Source organism: Stegodyphus dumicola, chromosome 1, assembly GCF_044657685.1.
Source record: "Stegodyphus dumicola isolate Sdum_Otavi_A_Nest chromosome 1, ASM4465768v1".
In the NCBI taxonomy this organism is placed as follows: domain Eukaryota; kingdom Metazoa; phylum Arthropoda; class Arachnida; order Araneae; family Eresidae; genus Stegodyphus; species Stegodyphus dumicola.
Window position 1 is genome coordinate 70,000,697 of NC_140768.1, and position 23,718 is coordinate 70,024,414.

The 23,718-nt window shown below is 30.8% G+C and overlaps 1 protein-coding gene across 2 annotated transcripts in view; it reads left to right on the top strand.

Annotated features, from left to right (window-relative positions):
* The window catches only part of LOC118189843 (1-phosphatidylinositol 4,5-bisphosphate phosphodiesterase classes I and II-like), a 783,373-nt gene that overhangs the window by 246,946 nt on the left and 512,709 nt on the right, over window positions 1-23,718 (top strand). For both annotated transcript variants that reach the window (XM_085816200.1, XM_085816205.1), the window contains exon 2: window positions 3,344-3,421. In XM_085816200.1, coding sequence (XP_085672326.1) covers window positions 3,344-3,421 — 78 coding nt within the window. The remainder of the gene's footprint in view (window positions 1-3,343; window positions 3,422-23,718) is intronic.

Genomic DNA, 23,718 nt, shown 5'->3' on the forward strand with positions numbered 1-23,718 from the left:
TTCTAAATTTTTGTAAGAGTAAATTTTTACCTTCGCCGTGTTATCGTCTGCTACTTTATTTTGCATTTAAATTGAGTTGTCTAAAACGGAGAAAGTTGGTTTGATGTTTATTTTCACAATGATTTTAAGCAAACAGGACGTTAAAAGTTTGGGTCATGTCTCAGCTTTAAAAAAATATATACAAATATAAATTTTTACATAAATCTTCTTAAAGAATGTTTTAAGTAGTAATTTTCTCTCGTGTTGTAGATTATATAAAAATCATGTCCTTTAATATAGAAATTATTAGTCTAAAAAACTCTAAAGAATATGATTTAGATTGTTTGCACCCGATATAAAAATCGGGCCACTCCGTGGTACAGTATAAGCGCTGCTGGAGTGATTTAGTTCTTTCTCATTAAAAAAAAAATCTTTTAATTCAAATATTTATCCTTTGGACTTTGCTTTAAAACTTTATTTCTAGTTAAAATGTCTAGAAAATGAAAAGCTATATTCAGCTGAAACGCATTTGATGAAACGAATATTTTAAAAAAATTGACAAGAATGCAAAATTTATGGAAGTGTGACAATCGAAAAATCTTAATTTTTCTGTGGTGAGCATTGAAAATAAATGTAGAAGGAAGAAATGTAGGAAGAAAAGGAAGCAAAATTTTGAAGGGGATTTTGGCTGTCAGAAATACCAAGGGGTTTTGAAATGTTGGATGCTTTTGAATATACTTTCAGATTTCAAGGAATTTGGGTTTCCAAAGAGAAAACGCTTGGACGTGTACACCAGCAAATACCATTAATTGAGCTTGTGCTAACGAAAAAGACAAAAACGATATCATTGCAGATTAAAGTGAAGAGCGACTGGTTTTCGACTATATGTTTGTATAAATTTAAATTACGTTATAGAACATCATATAATCATAAGCAGAAAAAAACCCATGATTTCTTAGTCGAATTATTTTAATATTCATGAATTTATCCAATAACGTATGTGGATGTCACCTAAAGACGTTTCCCCTCTTGATGAAACCAGTCTTTCGTTTCATCTCATGCCTAAAAATGCTTAGCCTCTAAAGACTAATAAAGGCTCAGAACAAGTACTGATGAAATGGATTTAATTGAATTATTAAGTTACGGCAAAGCAGGGCTATCTGCCTAAAAGGCCTTCGTGAAGAACGTTCTAAGGGAAACCAGCTGGCATACACGTTACAACGAGAAAAACCATGAACCAGCCCGTTTCGAACCCCTGAGCGAACTACCAGTGTTCAGCGACTTTACCGCTCAGTCGTTGCTGGCTTCATGGAATGGAAGACGATAAATTTATTTAAAGTGAATGTCAGAAATACCAAGATGTTTCGATAGGTTAGATGCTTTTTAATGTACTTGCAGAATGCCTGAAGAAAAAGAGCAAGCCATTAAGAAGAAAAAAATAAATTTTTGCATAAAATTTAGTATTTTTTTAAATTTAAAACTTTAATCTTATTATATTTGATTCTTGCGATTTCAAAAATAAACTATTTGACTAAAATATGAATAAGATTTTAAAAAACTAAATGTAGGATGATAAAATTGTGTAAAGAAATGAGCATCATAATGTTAAAGCTATTTAAAGCAATATATGCAAGTCATCCTAAGTTAAAATGTCGGTTAAACATCTTTCTCATTTATATATCTTTCCTGAAAGGAACATTGAAAGGCGTGTTAACTGTGTTTCACTGTATTTTCTCTTTTAATATATTCAGTTTTCAGATGCACCGTAGTCTGGGACACAAAATATTCTTCCGAAAGAAACGCAATTCAAATAAATAAAATAAAATCATGGAAAATTTATATTAATAAATATATTTAAAATGCTCAGTTCGAATGAAAAAAAAGTAAATTTGAAGAGACAATGCAAAACAAACAATTAAACTAAAAGTCTACAAATTTAAAAATGACCTAAAATAATAACTGTGACCCCCCCAAAAAATATAAAGAAATCTATTTGAAAAAAATAAACGATGCAACTTATATTTAAACTACGCGGTTCGAATGGGTAATAGATAATTTTAAAAGTTATTCGAAAGAAACCATGCAACTTAAAGAATTAAAATGAAATTCGAAAAAGGAAAAAAAAAGTGTTTAAAATAATAACATAAAAATATAATATAAGGAACATTATTTGAAAGAAAGAACGTTGTGATTTTTTTTCCTCTCACAGAAAAGGAAAATAGGTTGCCATATATTAAGAAGTTCGCCAAGTGAACTCTTCTTGGCGCAAACTGAAAAAAAAGCGGCAACATAAATTTGTGAATTTCTCCGTAAATTTTCTCACCAAATTTTACAAAATTTTATATTTGGGAATAATTTGAGTCGTAGCATCGAATATGTAAAAAAACTGGCATGTTATTTCAGAAAAAGTTCTATTTTATGTCAAAATACTTATGTTAGAATAGTTCTATATATAAATCTAATATATATCCTAAGTCCCGCTTTCGAGACATGAAGAATGCAATTTGAATTTCGTCAACGGGAGATATAGAATTTTTTTTTTGGGGGGGGGTCGCACTGTACTTTGCTTGAAAGAGAATGCTTGCTTGTATCTTTAATATGGTGTGTCTACCCTTTAGAAAACGTTTGTACTCATTATAAAAGCTAAAGCAATAACTTTGATTCTCGTACGACGAAACTGACCAAGCTATTTAATTTTAGAATTTGGGATAGTTCATATCATTTTGAACTTGCTTTGAGAGGCTGGTTAATAAATAAAATAAAGTAATTCGAGATTTAGTTTTCCTCTTGAATGACATTAAATTATATTCTTGTGTGACTTACTGTGAATTCACACCTCATGTGTGAGAATTAATATTTTTAACTACTTCTTTAATTTATAGCTAGCTATGTTACAACTGCTATAGCAAAAGAATCTTTATGAAATTAATGTTTCAGTTTTCCCACGCTAAAAATCAATTATTAATTGTATCATGCAGTTTAATTACTTTGGAATCATTATCTAATAATCCTGCGAAAAATCACTAAACTTTAAATATTTTTAATTCGTGTAAATAATGTTACGAATGGGTTATGGACCAATTGAAGTGTCAATATTTTCTAGAAACACCAATTCTATGAATAATTTTTTTTTTGAAAAATGTATTAAAAAAAAAGAAGTTTTAAATGCTAAAACATGAATATTTGCTTCATTTTAAACATTTTTTATAATTAGGTACATATATCTACGACCAGTTGATCTGAAAGTAAAAGATGAGGAAGAAATTTCGTAGACACACTGTGCATGCTTATTTATATATGTATAAGTGTACTGTTTTTTCAGTTTTAAGACTAACTAAATGTGTAATTCTCTTTTGTTTTCTAGGATTCAACTGTAGGAACACCCGTTACGTTACGTGTGGACAAAAATGGCTTCTTTCTTTACTGGACAGATCAAAACAACGTAAGTCTTGAAAATTTCTTTCCCAGACTATATTAAATATTTAAATTAAAATTTGAATAATTAAATATAAAATTTTAAATTTTTATTCCGTTCCAGTAATCAAAAATACCGTTATATGCTGTTTCTTATCATGGTAAAATTCACAAATGATTTTAACATACCTTTTGGATTACTTATACAGTAACTGTTAAAATTCGTGTTAATTTAAGCAGACTATTATAATGTTTATGTAACATACATTTCTGTATAAGCATAAAATATATTTGACTATCTAACAGAAAAGTAAAGTAAGAAAAAAATGTATGATCTCTTCGATTCTCTACATATAATTTTCTTGAACTCTGATTACTTAGCTGCCCATGTTTTCATTGTTTATGAACACTTTATGTTCATATTCATTCCCTTCATGTTTTCCTTTTTGTTTAGTAATATTTTAGTTTCTGTATTGATGGGCTAAGTATTTTGATGTTCGTTCGCATGTCAATCGTTTAAAAATGTCCGCAAATAGCTAATTACAATAAAGGTTTTTGTTCATTATCATAATACCTCAATATTCGATTAAATATAAGAAAGAAAGCTTGAAATATGCAAAAAAAGAAATATAAGGATAATCTGCTGCTGTCAATAATAGTTTTTGCTATAGAAAATGATAGAGATCATACTTCATAATCTTCATCAATTTTAATATCTAAAATATTTCCAAAGCCTTAAAATATAATACAGTTTATATAATATATATATAATATAATGCAGTACTTTGTCTATAAAATAAATGCTGCAATCTCAATCAAAAGTAGGGCCATAGAATAGAGTTTTATTCAACATTTTTGAACAAGCCTGTAGATGATTCTAAATATCAAGGCGGGAGCAATTGCGGGAAAACAATTAAGAGTGACCATCGTTCAATTAATTCTTTGACAGTTATGTATGATAAAAATGGCGCCTAACTCGTTTGATTAAATTCAGGATAAGTTTAATGTTTTACCCTTGGTTCAAGGATATGGAACTCACTTTGATCGAGTGAGTGATAATTAAAGATATGCATTCAGAATAAATCTAGAACATGCATTGTTTAGTATAAATCTAGGAAGAGCTACTTGGAATAACTTGACGTACATGTCAGCTTTTAAAATTTTGTTGGTACTCATTCTACAGTTATCAAAGTTTATTAGTCTGTTTCTAATTAGAATTGAAAGGCTCCTAAACATTTTATTCAATCTCAAAGACAGGCCAGTTACTAATGACAGCTCTAATAATATTCAGACAGATTTTATTAGAATTTCGTCCAGAGGAGATAAAATCTGAAATTCAAATATTTTTTCCCCTTTTAATCCAGACCAATGATTTAGCTAAGAGATTTTAATATTATTCCATGTAATAACAATCTGATATTGATAATTATTCGTCTAATAATTTATATGTTATTAAATGAACCAAGAATAAATATCATAAACTGCTACCCAATGATATCTGGCAACACGTCTTTGTTTTATATCTAAGGTGTTACAGCTATTATTACTTTCTCTCTCTTTATGTATAGAGTATATTTATTTCAGTATTTGTATTCATTATATATAGAGAGTGATGTATTATAGCTATTATTACTATTTTCAAAATCATTTCCAAGTCAACCTCAACATAATGTTTTTTTATAGTCTTTTTTTTAAATATAAAAGATGGAAAAATTTACTGCATTTCACTGATGCAGATGAAAAATTGATACTATTTATAATAAAATTTGAAACAGTTCAAGTCCTCTTTGGGAATATTATTCACTATGATGTACTAAAAAGTAAGTAACGCTTCAGAGTTTACACATTTCCATTTTAAATTGAAATAAAATACGAAATACACATTTATTGCATTTCTGCAAAGGTTATATTTTTGTGGAAAATATATCTGTTGAGCAATTCCACTTTTTTTTCAGATTATGTTCTTGCAAATACTTCTCTGACGTCTTCTTCAAAACTTTCGAAATCTTTTTAAGTTGTAGAATGTATTCAATTCGTAGAAAGTCGATTCACAAGAGAAATTATCAAGCTTTGGTAGTTGTGTAGCAAGTGAGATAACAAGATCTTATCTTCTCAGTAAAATTTCTTACTGAAAAGAAGAACAATGACTTATTTTTAGTATTGAAATGCATGATTATTCGTAACAGCATTTTCATATAATACATCTGGATTTAATCTGGATTAATTCGTTGAAGCTAATGAAAATGTAATTTTAAGCTGAGGATTTTTGCGAGTTGACATTTTCATGAATTCTGATTCGGCGGATTATGCCATATTCTTAGCCATTTAGGCTTAGGCAACATAAAATATACTGATGTAAGCATATTATTATCTAACTAGAAGACATGCTAATATAAAATTGAAACTAAGCAAAAAAATGGAACTTTTGATTGGCGTAAATTTTACTTAGAACAAACACTATCTAAGAATCTGCGAGATTCTTAGACTCCTTACAATTTTCTCCTTATAATTTTAACTATTTCTACACTATCTGCGAGAATGTTAAGACACGGGTCCGTCTTTTGCTCCTTAAAAGAAGTGATACTATGTCTCATCGTATATGAAACACGTTAGAGTTTTATTTTAAAAAACTTTGGTCTACAAGGAATAAGTCAGATTGCTTTCAAAATCGACAGTGTTTGTCCACATTCTACTCCATTATTAAATATTAGAAATATCATTTTATAAAAACGGGTGTATAATTGTTATCTTTTATATACGCTATACACAGTGTACCTTCAAAACTAAAAGACAAAAAATTTTTTTTTCAATCAATTCCAGTAGATCTACAAATAGTATTTAGTGACAATGATTAGAAATTAAACTCGATTTTTGTTCTTTAAAATATCCTCTTACTGCGTATAAAAGTTTAAATGCAGTTTTTCTCTGTGAATTTATGTGCTTAAATCTTCAGTTATGAGTTCAACAGCTGAAAAACAAAACGTTACAAGGATCCGATTTAAATAATCTGCAATGATCCAAATGTTTTTAAACAAATTCACAAAAACTAGCGACAAAAGATTTATGTTTCACTTATGATTTAGATTTATAAGATAACGAAAAACTGAAAAATCAAAAGATTATCTCTCTCTACAACAACAACAAAAAAAAAAACATCTGTCTGAAGGAAGAGATGTCTTCGTGGAGAACGTTCTAAGGAAAGGTAACTCGTATTTACATTACACATGGAGAAAATTTACTGGGATTTGAGCCTGGATCGAATTAATTATCTGTAATTTATGGCTTTATACTGCCGAATGACAGTGACGTGCATGTAATTGGAAACAAATTGACAACCATCTGCCTTATTTAAGAGAAAAGTTACTTCGGTCGGGTAAATTTCGCTTTCAAAAGTTTCGCGTACTAAAGGTGCTGGTAACTTTTTTATCGATATGGAGTAATTTAGGAGGATTTTGTTTTGCTTCGAGGAGAAACTAGAAGATTCGATATGCTATAAGAAACAAGAGACCCGAGTTCTGAAAAGAATCCGAAGAAAGGACAGAAAAGGCTGAAATAATTTAGAAAAGTCTAATTTGCTTAGCTTTCTGTTCTCGCCGTCGAGTGGGGACGGTTGAATGATGAGTAATGAGTGAGCTATAAGCAAAAGATGAGATAAAGAAAAGCGAGGCTGAACGGCGGAAAAATGTTTAACGAAGCCTTCTTTGCAAACAGAACATAGAAACTGCAACTTTGATGTAATTGTTTTAAATCGCTCCATATTTGTTTGTTAAAATATTCTATTTCTTTCCTGAAAACTTTTGTGGAACAAGCATTGATGTCACGTACTTAAGATACACTCTATAACAAACAAACAAACAAACAAAAAAAAAAAAAAAAAAAAAAAAAAAAGACGCACCAAGAAGGAATCACCCGATTTCTTTGAAATTTCGCATGCATAAATGTTTTGACCAAATAAGCAGATGATTAAAATTTGGTGCCCAATGAATGAATAGTGCGATCTCCAGCGCATCGAAACTGCGCATCCAGCAGATATTTATAAAGAGCTGTTCTCGAACCTTTTGTTAAAATTTTCTGTTGCATTGCGATTTAGGATACCTTTCAACGACTGAAAAAATGCCTCGCCGCAGGATTCGAGCTCATTAGGAGCAACTGTCAGATTCTGAAAGAGGTCGTATCATTGGATTGAAAAAGGCGAGTTTTGCAAATCGGAGAATCGCTCGTCATATGAGTCAAAGTGGTGCGGCGATTAAAAGATGCTGGCAAGAATGGGTGGACAATGGCAGATTTCAGCGTCATAATGGTAGCGGTCGACCTAGGGCCACAACAGATCGGGAGGGAAGAATAATTTTCAGATCAGCTGTCACAGCGTCTGATTCAACCATCAGACATGCGACTCGCACATGAGTGTCCACCATGACCATTTCCAGACTGCTGATAGAGCGAAATCTACGCTTGTACCGACTGTTACGCCTCCTGCCACTCACGCCTGCACACTGTCGAGTCGGATTACACTGGTGCTTGGCTCACTGTAATCTGGCTCGACAGGTTGGAATGATAGTGACTGGGGACGTACAGTCTTTAGCGACGAATCCTGCGTCCAACTGTGTCGTGACGATCATCGAAGACGCGTCAGGAGATGCCCAGAGCAGCGTGCAGTTCCTGCTTTCACTTTTGCACGCCACATGGGCCTTTAATCAGGAGTTATGATCTAGGATGCCATTTCCCTTGATAGTCGGACCTATTTGGTTGTCATTAGAGGCACACTTACAGCGCATTGGTACGTCGACGATATTCTGAGACTTGTTTTGTTAACGTTCCTTTTGCAGTACCCTGGCCTTATTTTTAGCAAGATAATACCAGACCACATATGGCATATGTTGCTATGAACTGTCTTATAGCTTGTCGAGCGCTTCCTTGGCCAGCCAGATCTCTCTCCCATCGAGCATGTCTAGGATATGAGGTGACTGCATCTTTAAGGGCATGCTGATGATCTAGCTCAACAATTGGAGCAAATTTGACCAGAAATACCGCAGAAAACCATTCGGGAACTTTATCAATCTATGCTACGCGGTGTGGCACCCTGCATCCAGGCTAGAGGTGGGTCAACACCTTATTGAGCTCGTTACTTTCTAACTATGCGACTCCGAAATAAATCATTCAATAATTTAATCTTAAAATTAATCTTAATTAATAAATAATTTAAATCTTTATTAAAATTTTTATGAAATTTTAATCTTTTTCTATTCTGTTCATAATCTTCCCTATCCACGAATTTTTGTCGTCATCGAACAACTCTTTTATGGTGCGTCGATTTTTTTTTGTTATAGAGTGTATTTAGTATTAAAATAAGTACTAGAGCAACAGAGCGAGAGACGCTGTATCATAAACCAAAATGTTTATATGGCCTGTCCCTAGAGACCGATGCGGCGTAAACGGAAGATACGACACCATTTCCTCGGAAACGAATAGCGTTCAACATGTTTAAAGAACGTTTGCTCCTTTTCCAAAAACTGCAATCATTTTCTAGCTCGCCTAATTTTCAATTGCATAGAAAAATTACAGCTTTTAAAATTCTCTTACTTGGAAGATGTGCAGTTTTAACTAAAAATTCCTTAAATAGAAATCTTACGCTAAATAGTTATAACAGCATTGTGAAAATTCAGAAAGAAATTAATAAATAAGTAAAATTATTATTTATAGAAGATAGGTATCCAGAAGGTAAATGAGCACATTGATGTATATACAGAAATATGCGTAAATAGACTAATAGTAGATAAAGTTGTTGCATTCCGATATCAGCTTTTTCTTTCTTTTTTGTTTTTTTATGAATTTATTCCTGAATTATTTATTGTACAATCTCTGTAAATATTTTTTGGGGGTCAAGAAGTCTTCTGTATTAAAAGTCTGTGTATTAAGTTTCTGTATCTCTGTATTATGAAATCTTTCTCCAAAACAAATAATTTTTATCTACATTTTTGTAATATTTAGCCACAAACCAAATGTAATTCAAAAAGAAGATGCCATTTTAACCCTCTAATGCCACAAGAACTTTCCAAACAAAAAATTATTTGTTAGTCAAAAGAGTGTTATTTTAGATCAAATAAAACGAACATGGCGAAAAATTGTGAAAAAAATTATTTTTTAATGGTAGCAAATATGCTACCATGGGCAGATTAGGGTACAAATCAAGTGATTTTCAAAATTTTCCAACACATCTTTTTTAGATTTCATTTTAGTTTATGTTTTATTTTATTTTAGTTTAGTTAGATTTTATTTTAGTTTTTCAGTTTATGTATTTACAAATGATAAGCTCTAAAACAATTTCTGTCCTTGTTAAAACAAAGATGTTTTTCACATTTTCCACATTTAACTTGAGTAAATATTCCTTCTAGGGCATACATGGCATCTTTGCCGTATGGAATTATTACACTGGCCAGTGATGCACACCATCAATTCTTTGATCCTAAAAGTAATAAATAATTGAAAAACAAATATTTAAAGTTACAATATTTATATCTTCAGCTTTGATATTTGCGTTCTTTACAGATGTTACAGAATAATCAATGGATCCTCTGCCTTCTTTTTTCACTTCCTTCTCGTTCTTTAATTTACATTTCATTAGCCTGTTTTCTCTCGAAGTCCCGACAAATCCTATAGTTTTCTTGGATAATTCATATACTAATGAAATTCCAGAGAAAACGTTATCCACAAAGATAGTAGCTTTTGTTGGGTTACTTAGAGTGCTGCATAACTGCATCACAACACCCGCTCCTAGACCTAATGCGTAGGCAATTTGATCTCAATAGTAAACTTCAGATTTTCCAGTGTAAACATCAAAATCGTAACAAATGCCTGATTGTCCACAACGGGCCCACATTTTTAAACTCCGTTTGCTATGAGGTTTTTTTAGGCATATATTGTTTGATATGGAATGTACCACGAAATGGAAGCATTATTTCATCAATAGACTGCTTGGTCTCACCTGGAACAGATAGCATGTTTTCTCGAAGTCTAGACAAACACGGTCGCACTTTCCAGCATTTGTCACTTCTAACATCGTCATCAATTTGTGAATTATCCGCAATATGCAAAAATCTTAAGATGTTTTTCAAATCTGTTTCTAGACATTACTTCTGCAATTGGTTCATACTTTATTCCCTCTAATATGAGTAATTACTTTATTCCTTCAATATCCTCTAATATGAGGTATACGGTCCATTCGTATTACCAGCTCTATTTCATTTGCCGTCACCATAAGAGAAGTTCCTGTTTGTTGAACTCTATAATAGATTTGTTTGTTATGACTAATTTTATCATATCTGTCGATATGACAATCTGCAAATATGCAAAAGCATCTTTTTTCCTCCAGAGAATTTAAAGTTTTTATAGTTTTTGCGTATACAGAAACTTTCTTCAATATTTGATGCATTTTGGTCATTTTCTACATCTTCATTGTGATCTTGTTCTTCATCAGCTGAGTTTCATGGAAGATATCAGACGCTCGTGTAGGCATATATTCATCATCAGAGTCGTCATCAGATATATCTGATAAATCACTTTCCAAATCATTCATATATGCTATGGCATCTTCTAGTTTTTAAACACATTTCTTCTTCTTACTCTGTGGAAAGAGGGACCTGAAGTGCATGGCTGAAACAAAATTCAAAATTTTATTCAAAATTCCGAAAATTTTATTAAATTATTATTAAATTTTATCAAATTATTTCTTTAAATTTCATTCAATAAGTAAAGTACAAATATATTAAAAAACTTGAGATTTAATAGAGGATTAAATTTATTTTTCAACTTAAATCTCAAAATGAATTTTTCTAGAGACTTTTTTTACAGGAAAAATATAGCTTAAAATATTTTTTAAATTGAAAAATATCAAATTTAAACTAATAAAATTTAAATCCATAAATTGTATTTAAGGATATATTTATTATCTCTAAAATTACAAAGATTAAAGATCATGAACTAATTTCAATGTAAAAACATATTTTCTTCAGAGAACTGCTAGGCTTAGATACACGAATGCCCATGGTAGCAGATTTGCTATCAAGATTTTAAAAATACATTTTAGCATTATAAACGATAATTTTGTACAAGTTATTTTATACTGTATGATACACTCACTCTTTTACTCTATATAAATAGTAATTATTAACTGTTTTATTAATAAATTGTTTGTAAAATAAACAAACAACTCATGTCTAAAAATGCGCTGCATTATTTGCTGCATCCATGCTTCTTCTAAGTTTTTCCCTTTAAGCTGGTGCCTCTATCTATGCCTAAAATTTGCTAATAATACATGAGAAAGGTTCAATCTATAAATTTATGACATCAAAATTACATTTCATGGCGTTCCTGGTATAAAAACGTGGCGTTTAATATATGGTAGCAAATATGTTACCATGAGAATTAGAGGGTTAAGAACTAAAATTAGGCTAAAAATTAGACTGGAGTAGGTTTTTAATAAAACCTTATCGATTTGGAGAGAGATTTCATACAGGTTCTCTTTTCCTGTAGGTAAGATGCACCAGTGAGAAAAACAAAAATACACAAGAAAAAATGAATGACAGAGTAAAAAGAAAACGTTACAGTTACAACAATTTACTTTCCTTAATTAATGTTTCATTCCCCTGCTTCGCCACGCTTTATTCTAGTACATGTGCTTTTTCCACATTTCATTACTGCTTTTCTCATAGGTAACGAACGTTCTTTTTTCTTTCTTTACTTCGCCCATTGATTTTTCAATAAATTTGCACCTGCTTTTCTCATCTTTTGTACCTGGAAAAAAATCCTATATCAGGCACCTTTGAAATCGGCAGAATTTTATTCATAATATTCAATCTAAAGTTGCTTTTGTGAACAGCTTTAATTTTTGCCTTCGAATAAATTGCAAATAGGTTATACTTTAATCATGGAATGCACATTTTAACATATTTTTAGGGATCAAATAATCACAATATGACGGTTGATTTTATTATTTCTTTCCCTTACCAACAGTTATTAGGTTAAAAATATTAATATTATTAATATATTAAATTATTTTTTATAAAAAAATAATTATTCTAAATTATTTTTTATAAAAAATTAATTTTTTAAAAATTTAGTTTAAAAAAAGTTTAATTTAATACTTGACTTTACTTACTTGTTTATCAAAAGAACTCTTTAATTTTTTTCTTTTATAAGGGTACCACTTTATTGGTGTTTCTTTTTGGACATTCTTCACTTATTACTTTTGGTTTTGACTTTTACCCTTGTCTACATGAATGACGAAACACGAATTGAATGACTGGAGAGTTAGGTTTAGAGGCAACTTCCCCTTGTGTCTCCTGCCTGCTTAACAGTCATTCACTTATGCATTTTAAAAAAATTGTTTGAATTAATTTTAATTTGCTAAATTATTGAATTTATTTTCATGGATTGTTTTTGCACTTGATTTGCTTATACTTCTGAATTTAAATGATATTGTAGATTAGTTCGAGAATTAAATCCTTTATATATTTGCACATTTTTTTAAATATTTTTTTAAAAATTATTTTGGCTTTAAATTTAATTTTGGCTTTAATTTTGCTTTTTTACTTTTATACGTGTTTGTTAAAATTTAAATTTAAATTTATTTAAATTTATATTTAATTAAATTTTTATTTATTTAATTAAATTCAATTTATTGTTATGAAACAATATCTATCCCAATACATTTTTTTAAAAATTTGCATAGGGCTAATTAGTTTGCTAAAATATGCACATTCATCCATTTGTCTGTTTTAAAGAATGAAATACTTGGAACGAAATGTAAACAGATTAAAACTATGCTGTATACTATATTAATTAAAACTTATACTATATAATGCTTCCCAAAGTCATCCGAGAATTTGCGATGATACTAATATCGTCATTATATGAGAGCACCAACTGGCATTAAATTCACGTTAGCTAATTGACAAATGAATTCATCCATAATGATGGAACTAATTTACTGCTATCGAACTTATTCATTCGGAATTTTGGAATGATTTCTAGTCATTAAATAGCATCTGTATGGTTTGATCTCATATTCCATATTATTATTTTAAGAAATAATTCACTAAAATTATTAAAAGAGTCATTAACAGATAAAAAGGATGAATAAATTAATTATTAAGATCAAATTTTAAAACTTTGTAAAATTTCTTTATCTTCTTATGTTCTGAAGTTAGAATAAGGCAATCAACGAACATATTTCCTTTTATTTAATGCCATATGAAAAGATGACAAAAATATAAAAACTTTTATCAAAGCCAGATAGCAGTATGTATGTACAATGTTTAAGTTTGTTCTTTGTTAACTTGTTCTTATGCAAATTATAACTGAAGATACTACAACTAAAATAAACATTGCAAACTTAATGAAAAAAAACATTTAAATCTAAATTGTGCTTGATTTCTAGAAATACACCTCGAGCACTAGGCGTCTGATCGCTTTATTTACATTTTCTAAGAAATTTAAGTCATTAAAATATCCATTAAAACTGTTTTATCTTCAAATGCTGTTCAGGTACGAAACGATTATGGGAGAGAATCGTTGCAATTTAAATTTACAAGAGTTTCAACTTAGAAGTTGATTTTATAGAAAATAAATACCCCAAGAGTAATAGACAAAAGATTTTGAAAAAAAATTGCAAAACGTTTCTGCTCTTGAAAAAGAAAGACTTGTGTTTGATCGTCCTCGAAATTGGTTGAGATTAGATTACATTATTTCAATATGCAAAACCACACGAGGTTTAAGACCTTACACGGAAGGATGCCTTCGTGGCGGACTTTCGGACAGAAGCTGACGTGTATTCATTCACTTTGCGCTGGGAAGAACCTCCAAAAACAAACATGTAGTCAGCTTCCTCCTCTCCGAAATCAGTATATTAAAAATGTACGCCAAACTAAGGTTACGGTTTTGTCTAAGTTTAAATCGGATTCAGTATCAAATAATTCAAAACCGGATGAAAATTGTTAGTTACAGAATTGATTCAAAATATGGTTTCAATACGAAATACTTAAAATCAAAAAATGTTATTTTAAAAAATTAAATTAAATTGGTGATTTATGTGTGATAAATAAAAATTTTTTTATAACATGTATGCAGAACTTTATAATCAAAAACTGCTAGAACACTAAAATACAAATACAAAAATTAAGCTATTTTTTTGCAGAATTAACTATTTAAGAGGTGAGGCTTTTCATTGCGCAGAAAATAAAGTATTAAAAGTAGGAGTTTCCTGTTCCTTTTATGTGTTAAATATTATTTAAAAAGAGTAAAATATAAAAAATGTGGAATAAAGTAAAGAAAGTTTCTGAGAAACTAGTTCTGTCAATTAATTTCTCTGACAGATGTAGAGCAATTTATCTGCGTTTATTTTGTGACGCAAATGTGTGCCATCTTTCCTTCCCATCTTAGCGAGTCCTCGTGTCCCTTTAATTATAATCGTTTTCTTTTCGCAAAGAAAAACATCAGATTCGAAAACATGAATCATCGCGCTTCAAGTATTCGAATCTTAACTTAAAAAACTGTCAAATACCTTTAACTCAAAACTTTTACTGACATTCAGTAGAAAAGTTCATTAAAAAGGAATAAAAAAATTAAGAAACTGTCGTTAATCATATCAAAATAAATAATTATATTAGAAAGAACTACTGAGCATATCCAAATATCATAGCTGTGAAAAAAAAAAAAAAAAAAAAAAAAAAAAAAATAAGAAAAGAAAAGAAAGAAGCTGAGAACTGAACACTGAACGAAACTGAATGCTGGTTTTCTCAAAAAAATTCTTCAAAGATTTATGTTTTTTTAGACTGTAAAAGATTTCTATTTTTTTAGATTCTAAAAGAGATACGTTTTCAGTGATTTTAAAATGAAACACAAATTCTCATTTTATTAATTTTCTAGTGAAAATTTAATGTTTCATGTTAAGTTTTAATTTTTTAACTGTCCTGTTGAATATTTGTAAAGAAGCCAGTTGTCATAGCTTTGGACGCGAGTTCGAATGTGGGAGAATGCAGGGATGTTTCTAAGAGTATAGTATCTCTGTGGCATAGAGGCACTTACAAATGCTGTCGAACTGTATACCGTTATGAATTTGATGCAAGGGAAGAGAGGAAAAAACCCTTGTTAAAACTCTTGCAGACTGGCTGCCACATAGTCGTGTAAATTGTTTATTTTTGAAATAAACTTCAGAAGCTTACACGTTTTTTTAACTTAAAGAAATCTTTGAAATAAATAAAGGATTTGAACTCTTACACACTCAGATGTTTATTATTAAGAAATGAGCTTCGAGATTCAAGAATTTTAATTCGATTCTATACTTACTGTAAATTTCATTCTTAACTTTATTCGGATCTTCTTAATAAAAGTATATTTTTCAAAATTGTTTTCTTAAATGCTTTTTTTTTCATTAGAGGTAGGCTTCGTATTTCGTTTTAATTAAAAATTTCATAATTTAGTAGAACGTTTTTCCCTATTTTCCTTCTTTTTATTATTATCATTTGAAGGATTCGTGAATGTTGAATTTCGAACATATGCAAATAACATTTCGAATGCAATTTTTTTGTCAAACTACGTTGAAAAAATAAACTCCAAGATTACAATATTTAAAAAAAATATAATTTTAAATTTGTTTTTCAATAAATAAAAGCCGATTTCAAATTTTATTTGGATTGAAAACTTCTAATATCATATAAAATTATTTTCCCCTTATTCGTGTTCTTATGTGAAAGATTCGAAAGATTCTAAAGATTCCAGAAGCGTCTAGAATTCACAAATTTATGATTCCTTATATCTCTCATTTTATAGTTTTGATTATCATTTAATAAATAATATATTTTCATATAAAAAACTTAAGAGGTCATGTTTTCATTATCTATTTTCATATGCCTGATATTAGGCTCCAGGAACATACAACAACATTGTCACAAGTGGCACTTTATATTTTTGACCAATGACGACGCAAATGCACCTAACCACGATTATTCATAGCATCTGTACTTTTGACTCTTGTATCTTCTCATGACTTGAAACAAAATAATTATTTTTTATAATAGTATACAATTTCTAAAAATAAATAACTGCAGCTTTAATTTAAATTTAATCTGAAATTTTTAACGGAAGAGAATGTTTTACCACATCGATTGTATAGATCGTAGTCAGAGTAATATCGAAAATTGTTTTTTCAATGAGAAGAAGCAATTATAAAAGTAATTATTTGAAGTCGGTAGCGGACACTTAGAGGACAATCACTTAGCCGACGATACACTTAACTGACATCAGTTAGCCGGCAGGACATTTAGCCGACACGGACACTTAGCCGACATGGACACATAGCCGACAAGGCATTTAGCCAACAAGGACACTTAGCCGACATGAAATCTAGCCGACAAAGACACTTAGCCGACAGAACATTTTGCCGATATGGAAGGTTAGCGGACAGGACATTAAGCCGACTATGAGTTTCGCTCTTCCCAATGCTTTTAAATTTCTAATACTTTCACATTTCATTACTACATTGCTCAACACATCATGCTATTGATACATTCAGTTCCCGTATAAAGTCGTTTCGCTCCTTCGACTAACGAAATTTCCTTTTTCTGTCATGAAGTAGAGTGATTCTTCCTACTTTCTGCACCGCTGGAACTACTTTTTTTTCTGAAATGCTATTTACACCCTAAGAATGCTATTTACACGTTACGCATGGTATACTTATTAATATGGGATAGGGCTTCAGCTCAGGAATTCATGTCTCATAGGCTGCGGCTAACAAACAGAAGTAGATTTGGTTACGTTTGGTTTATGTAATTACGGCAAAGCCAGAGGACTATCTGCCTAAGGGAAGGGTTACCTTCGTGGAGGATTTTCTAAATAAAACTGGCTCGTATATACTTTACACATTGAAGAAAACCGCGTAAAGACTCATGCAGCCAGTCCGTTCGCGGGATTCGAAATTCGGACGGAATCTTCAGTGTTCAGCGAATTTACCATTCGGCCGCTGCTAGGCTTAACAGAAATAGAGTGACCGTTTCATTTAATATATAACCAGTCTCTTGCAATGAAAATTGATTTTTTTAGGCTAGATCTTTATAAATGCGTTGCTAGAAAATGACAAGAATGTTCCAAATATGAATATAGAAGTAAAATTCGCTCTTATTCTTGATTATCAATTTGGCCAATATAAACGAAACAGCACGATATATATCAAACTATGCTAAATTACACAGGAATTAAAAGTACATAAGGGATCTTTATAAATCGAAAAATGAAATTTACTGATAGGTGAAAAAAATGACTTAAATATTGAACTTAATGGAGAATTTGAGAAGTTTTGTAACTGATGATAAGTTTAAATAATTATTGGGTACGTGTCAGCTAAATGTTCTGTTGACTAAAAGTCTTGACAGTTAAATGTATCGTAGCTAAATATCCTGACGGCTAACTCTCTGTGTCGGTTAAGTGTCTTGTCGGCTAAGTGTCCTTGTCGACTGAATATCTTCTCGGCTTGTCAGCTAACTGTTCGTGTCGGCTAAATGACCTGTCGGCTAAATGTCCTTTCGGGTAAGTGTCCCTGTCGGCTTAATGGCCTGTCGGCTAACTGGTGTCGGTTAAGTGTCTTGTCGGCTGAGTGGTTGTCGGCTAAGTGTCTTGTCGGCTGAGTGGTTGTCGGCTAAGTGTCACGGACCGAAGTATCTAATCCTAAAAAAAAATTGAATATTTCCAATCCTGTTCTAATAGTAACAGTTAAGAGATTTTCTATACTGTATCAACTGTCGGTGAAAATTTGAAATACGTTTTTTCTTCACCGAGGAAATCACTATCCTTGCCTATTTTTTAAATAGTTGCACATGTTTTTATACAAACCCCACTGGGTCATCTGCTCGATTTTTTATAGACTTTCGAAATCTAATTATTACTTTGGAACACTATATATTCGATCCATCTCAAGTAAATCTAAAATCCATCTTACCATCTCACGCAAATCTAAAATATAAGAATATAGCTGATAGACTAGCAAAGAAGCTCACTTCCATGCCTCAGGTTTATGCTGAACGTTTGAGCTACCATTAACTGTACTCGAAAATAAAGTTTTTAATTAACAATAGCTACCAACACACTCATGGTATTAGTGCAGATCCTAGTTCCGCTATTGGTTTTAAGGTTGACAGGAAGGCTCTGGCTCGGTTGACTTTAGGACATTTAAGGACCCTCAGATATTCCCGTGGTATTTAACTTTTCCCACTCGAGCCAAATGTAAAAACCATGAAGCTACTGCACAACATCTACTTAGTTGTGTGCCTTGGTGCATGAAGATGTACTAAAGAAGCCTAATTACGTGTTAGAATTTATGAAGGCTAATGAACGCATGAATCTCATCTGCTTTAAATCAGAAGAATTAGTATGAAGAAGAAGAAGGTATATTCGAAGTTCGATACTCAACATAAAATATTACTTATCATCCTATATTGCTGCACTAAACGGAAAATAATGGTGCTTTCAGAGCATTCCATTGTTGAGAATGAATAGTTTGACCTTAAAAGTCTCATATCCCCTCCAAAGAGAATAAAAAATTAATCAAAGTATTGATACCAATTCAATTTAAATTTCTTCAGAGAACCCCGGCTTTTCTTTACGAATTCCATGTTCTTAATCTGTTTCTGTGCAGAAGAAAGTCACTATGCTCCTTTCTCACTCTGGAATATCCCGAAGAATAAAATAAAAAAACACGTTTTCTTTTGGCAAGATTTTTTTGGACCGTGCTTAAAAAAGAATTTTAAGTTTAAGAGTTAAGGAAAAAAAGAGCAACTAGAGCTTTTTCTTCCTTTTACCACAATGCATTAAGGTTAAGAGAAAATGTAATTTTATTAATACAAGACACACATTTTGGACACATTCCTGTTTTTAAATTAAGGTTGCTGTTTTAAGTCTTTCAGCCCCTCACGAAAAAGAAATTACGAAGTATAATAGGCATACATTGTTAGTTTAATATTTTAGCGATGCAAAATAAAGTCTGCCAGAAAAATATTTTAGAGATAAATTAGAATTGCATTATTTTTAGCTTAGGGGATATATATCTTCTTCCAAATGGTTTTTATTAAAATCAGAAATAATAATAACAACAGTAGCAATAATATTAGGGTACAATTAATGATTAAAATAATGATATTAACGATTCGAGTTTTACGAATGAAAGCATTACTTTATTGAAAATATTGTTTCAAAGTTGTTGCAACAAAGATTTTGAAATATTACGTTAAAAGTGGTAAAATATACAAATACATGAATACCATTAGTATTCATGTATTTGTATATTTTATTATATCAACATAAATGTGTAAAAGGGACCAAGTTCGGGAGAAACGACGTTTGGTGTAGTAGGTGTCATCGACAAAAGAGTTGAGATCTAACGGATGGCAAGTTCCATAGCAGTTCCTTTAATCCTTTAAAAGGAACTGCTATGGAACTTGCCATCCGTTAGATCTTAACTCTTTTGTCGGTGACACCGACTACACCGAATGTCGTTTCTCCAGAACATGACCCCTTTTCACATTTATGTTTTTGTTATGATATCATTAATTTTTGAAAAGCTAAATTAAAGTTTATGTTCTTATTTGGACACTTAAATGAAAAAGCGTTTAAACAAATACGTGACATTCTAATTTTTTTCTTGCATTTACGTTGCACTGGTTTCTTTTTATTAGCAATTTTTGTATTTTCTATAACGGTGGAAGTGTTGCGTTTTTTACGCTGCTCTAGTTTCTTTTTATTAGCATTTCTATATTTTCCGTAACAGTGGAAATATTGCGTTTACACTGCATTGTTTTCTTTTTATTAGCAATTTCTTAATAATAAAATTGTCGACATTCCGCATGAGTATTATTTGGTTTAACCTCGATAATAATGTAATATTTTGAAGTTTTAGATTTTTAAAGGGACATGAAAATGTAAACAATAAGTTTAAACAGCTATTTTTAATTATTAAATAATATTAATGTTTAAAAATCTTATTTTAAAGTGTAGATTCCCGTTTCCTTTTTTTATTTTCTATTGTTTTATTTGCATCTGGCATTTGTTTCGTTACTTAAATATTACATACTGAACGGCAACGCTTTTGTCGTTTGAAAGCTGTTCATATTCTTTCGCGGTATTGCTTAGTTAGGCCTGAACCCACTACCAAAATAAAAATTGCCGGTACTACGCTATCACGCATCTGCGCTATCATTTCATTTGTCATATACAGCTTTTTATTCTTCATTTTCGGTAAAATTGATTAGCATCTAAGTGGCGCAGAAACCGGTGATCAGTGCAGCGCCTTCTATTGGTGATGTTGTCAAATGCTTCTTATGTGTATTATTTGGTTTATTCTCGCTAATAATGTAGTTTTTTGAATTTTTAGATTTCTTTGTATATGCCTAATGATCTACATCGATGCCAAATTTCAAACATCCAAGCCATTTAGAAGTGGTCTAGGTTTTCGATCAGTCAGTCAGACAGTGATAAAAATGACGCTTTTCAGACCTTAATAATTCATAACTTTAAAAGGTAGATTAATGAAATTCGGGATTATATGTGTTTAAAGGAGCTATATTAGGCATACAAAATTGCAAGGTTGTAAGTCAAATACTTTTTGAGCAATGCGGATGTCGAAAGTGGCTTGCAATGGTTCGTGTAAGATACACATGGCTGGTGTCTCGCTGTTTTCTTTTCCGTCTGTTCCGAACTTGGCTGACACACAGACGTGTGTCTAAATTTATGGGTTTTTTCCCTTCGAAAGCCACACATTTATATGTATCTGTGGACATGTATTTTAATTTTGCTTGAAAAGTACGTTCCTAGATTGGTAATAACCTCTGTTTATCAGCCTTTGTATATTAATGGACATACAATATCTGATAAATAGAAACTGCTACAAATTAATTATAAATGGGCTTGTTAGATGTTTTAGAAGATTGCGAAACTTTTTAAAGTCTCAGAAACGCTGTTTGATGTTCATGTATTCACTAGTAATCTTATACAAAATCCAAAGAACTAATAAGGGCAATAAATATTTTTTTATTGAAAGAAATCGATATGTAGAGAAATGTAAGTGTGAATTATAGTCATCTTGTACCACTGTGATACTTTCGCTTATATCAGCTAATATTCCTGCCAGCTATTATAAAGACTTCATTCCTTAAGTTCTTCGAATTTAGTAGTCTTCCAGGTAGCAAAGTTATTCTTAATTTTGAGATTATGAGTGGAGTAACAGAGAAAGCAAGAGAGAATAAGTTTTCCGAAGAACTTTTTCACTTAGTTGTTTTAAGCTGCAATTTTGATGCTTTCCCGAGAAAGAAGACTTTTGTCATCCTAATGTTATATGCTGAACTATACTTAATAACAGAATTAAAGTCTTTTTAACAAGTTCTGCAGTTTAACTATACGTATACATTAGTTTCTATACACGCTATACATTAGTTTCGAAACTTATTGCCATTACTGAGTTACAATGCATACATACTTGGAATATTTAAGAAATGCTTGCTTATTTCTTTATTCAAGTAAATTTTTCTAAATACTTTGTAACCACTTCAGCTGAATGAGTTTTATAAATTATTCAATCGAAAATTCTAAAACTACACTTTTTGCTGAAAGCATTTTGGAATCATAGGCTTGAGTAAATTTATAAATGAAAAATATCGCATTTTAGCATCAAGTAATAGATGTTGTTTTTTGGAATAAAATTGCTTTTGAAAAATTAACTATAATACTTCATATATGTTAACTATCTGAACTATCTAAACCTTCAAAGCATGCGTAAGGCGGTTAACTTTCACCGACATTATATATATATAAACTAAAGAAAAGCATTAATTTAAGGAAGAATCTCAGTATTAGACTGTGTGTTTTGCGATCATTCAGGAAAAAAAGGAAAAGAAAGCTTTCATTTCAATGGCAAGATAAAAAATAGAACATACTTTTCTGAATAAAGGTCAGAAAAATGACCTAGTTTCTTTGAAAACAGAAAAAAATGTTGTATTAAAAAAGGGATTCTGTTTAATAATTTAGATGAAAATTCATTTAATGGCATGAGATTTTCACTTCTTAAAGATTATGTTTCTTACTAAAAATCATATTTCGTATGTTAAAATAATAATTAATAAATTCTAATTAACTTAATACTTCAGTAATTTCTGGTTGTCACTGAGTATTAAAGGGATTGACTGAGTATTTTCTGAAAGATAATGCTCAGCCAAATGTAAAGCATTTAAACGGATCATTCCTGTAACATATTATGTTTTTTTCATGCGTTAATTTACATTTAGGTTAACGCCAGAACTATGTTTCAACTGCATTCATTTGGGAATAATATTATGGTGCCATAAAATACGAATATTAATAAGCTAGAAAAAAGTTGAGGTCATTCAAAAATTTGAGACTAATTAATTTAATGCTAATGATAATTCATAATTTTTTTATAAAACATACATTAGATTTTACAGCTGCAAAGTTTTTTATAATCATATATTGATTGAAATAAACAGTATAGTTTGTTTCAGAGTACCATGTGCAATTATAATAAACTTGTATAATAGTAAAATTAGTTATAAAAATCTTTAATATTTTTCCCGATGCAGATTACAGAAAAGATGCTTTTACTTTTTGTGCAAAGTTAAGGGGATATGCTACGACTCTGTTAGAAAAGCAATTCGTACTAGCACATGTGATATTCCATCGCTAAGGATCGTTGCTTACTGATCCTGCGAATTATTATATCGCGCAGCTTGTCTTTAGACAGATCAAATCTAGTGACTATTACGAGAATTTGCAGTCGATGGGGACAAGCGGGCCATACAGAGTGGAGATTGGGAGGCCAACCACTTGATAACGTTCCGCACTCCTGTCAAGAATTGTACAGCTAAATCATATACCTTGGATCAGAAAATTCGACATATTAAACAACTCCAAACATCAACACAAATGATATCACGACATTTTCAGTACACGGTCTGACAGCAAGGCAATTATTGCAACTCAGACAATTGTTTCGGAACTTTTGAAATAATAGGACAGGAATCAATTCTTACAATGATACGCTCAATGACACAAATGGAGACTCATCATTAACGCGAAGTGATCATTATTAAAAATCCTACTTTTAATTACAGTATTACGATGCTGTATCCAAGAGTGGAAGCAGTGAGGGGTATAGACATTAGAAGCTTCCAATTTTCATCGTCACACACTCCGAGCACCTGGATTGATTACAAGGACTATCAGAGAGTAAAGATCACTTCCACTTCAGGTTTGAATATTCAGGATATTAGATTA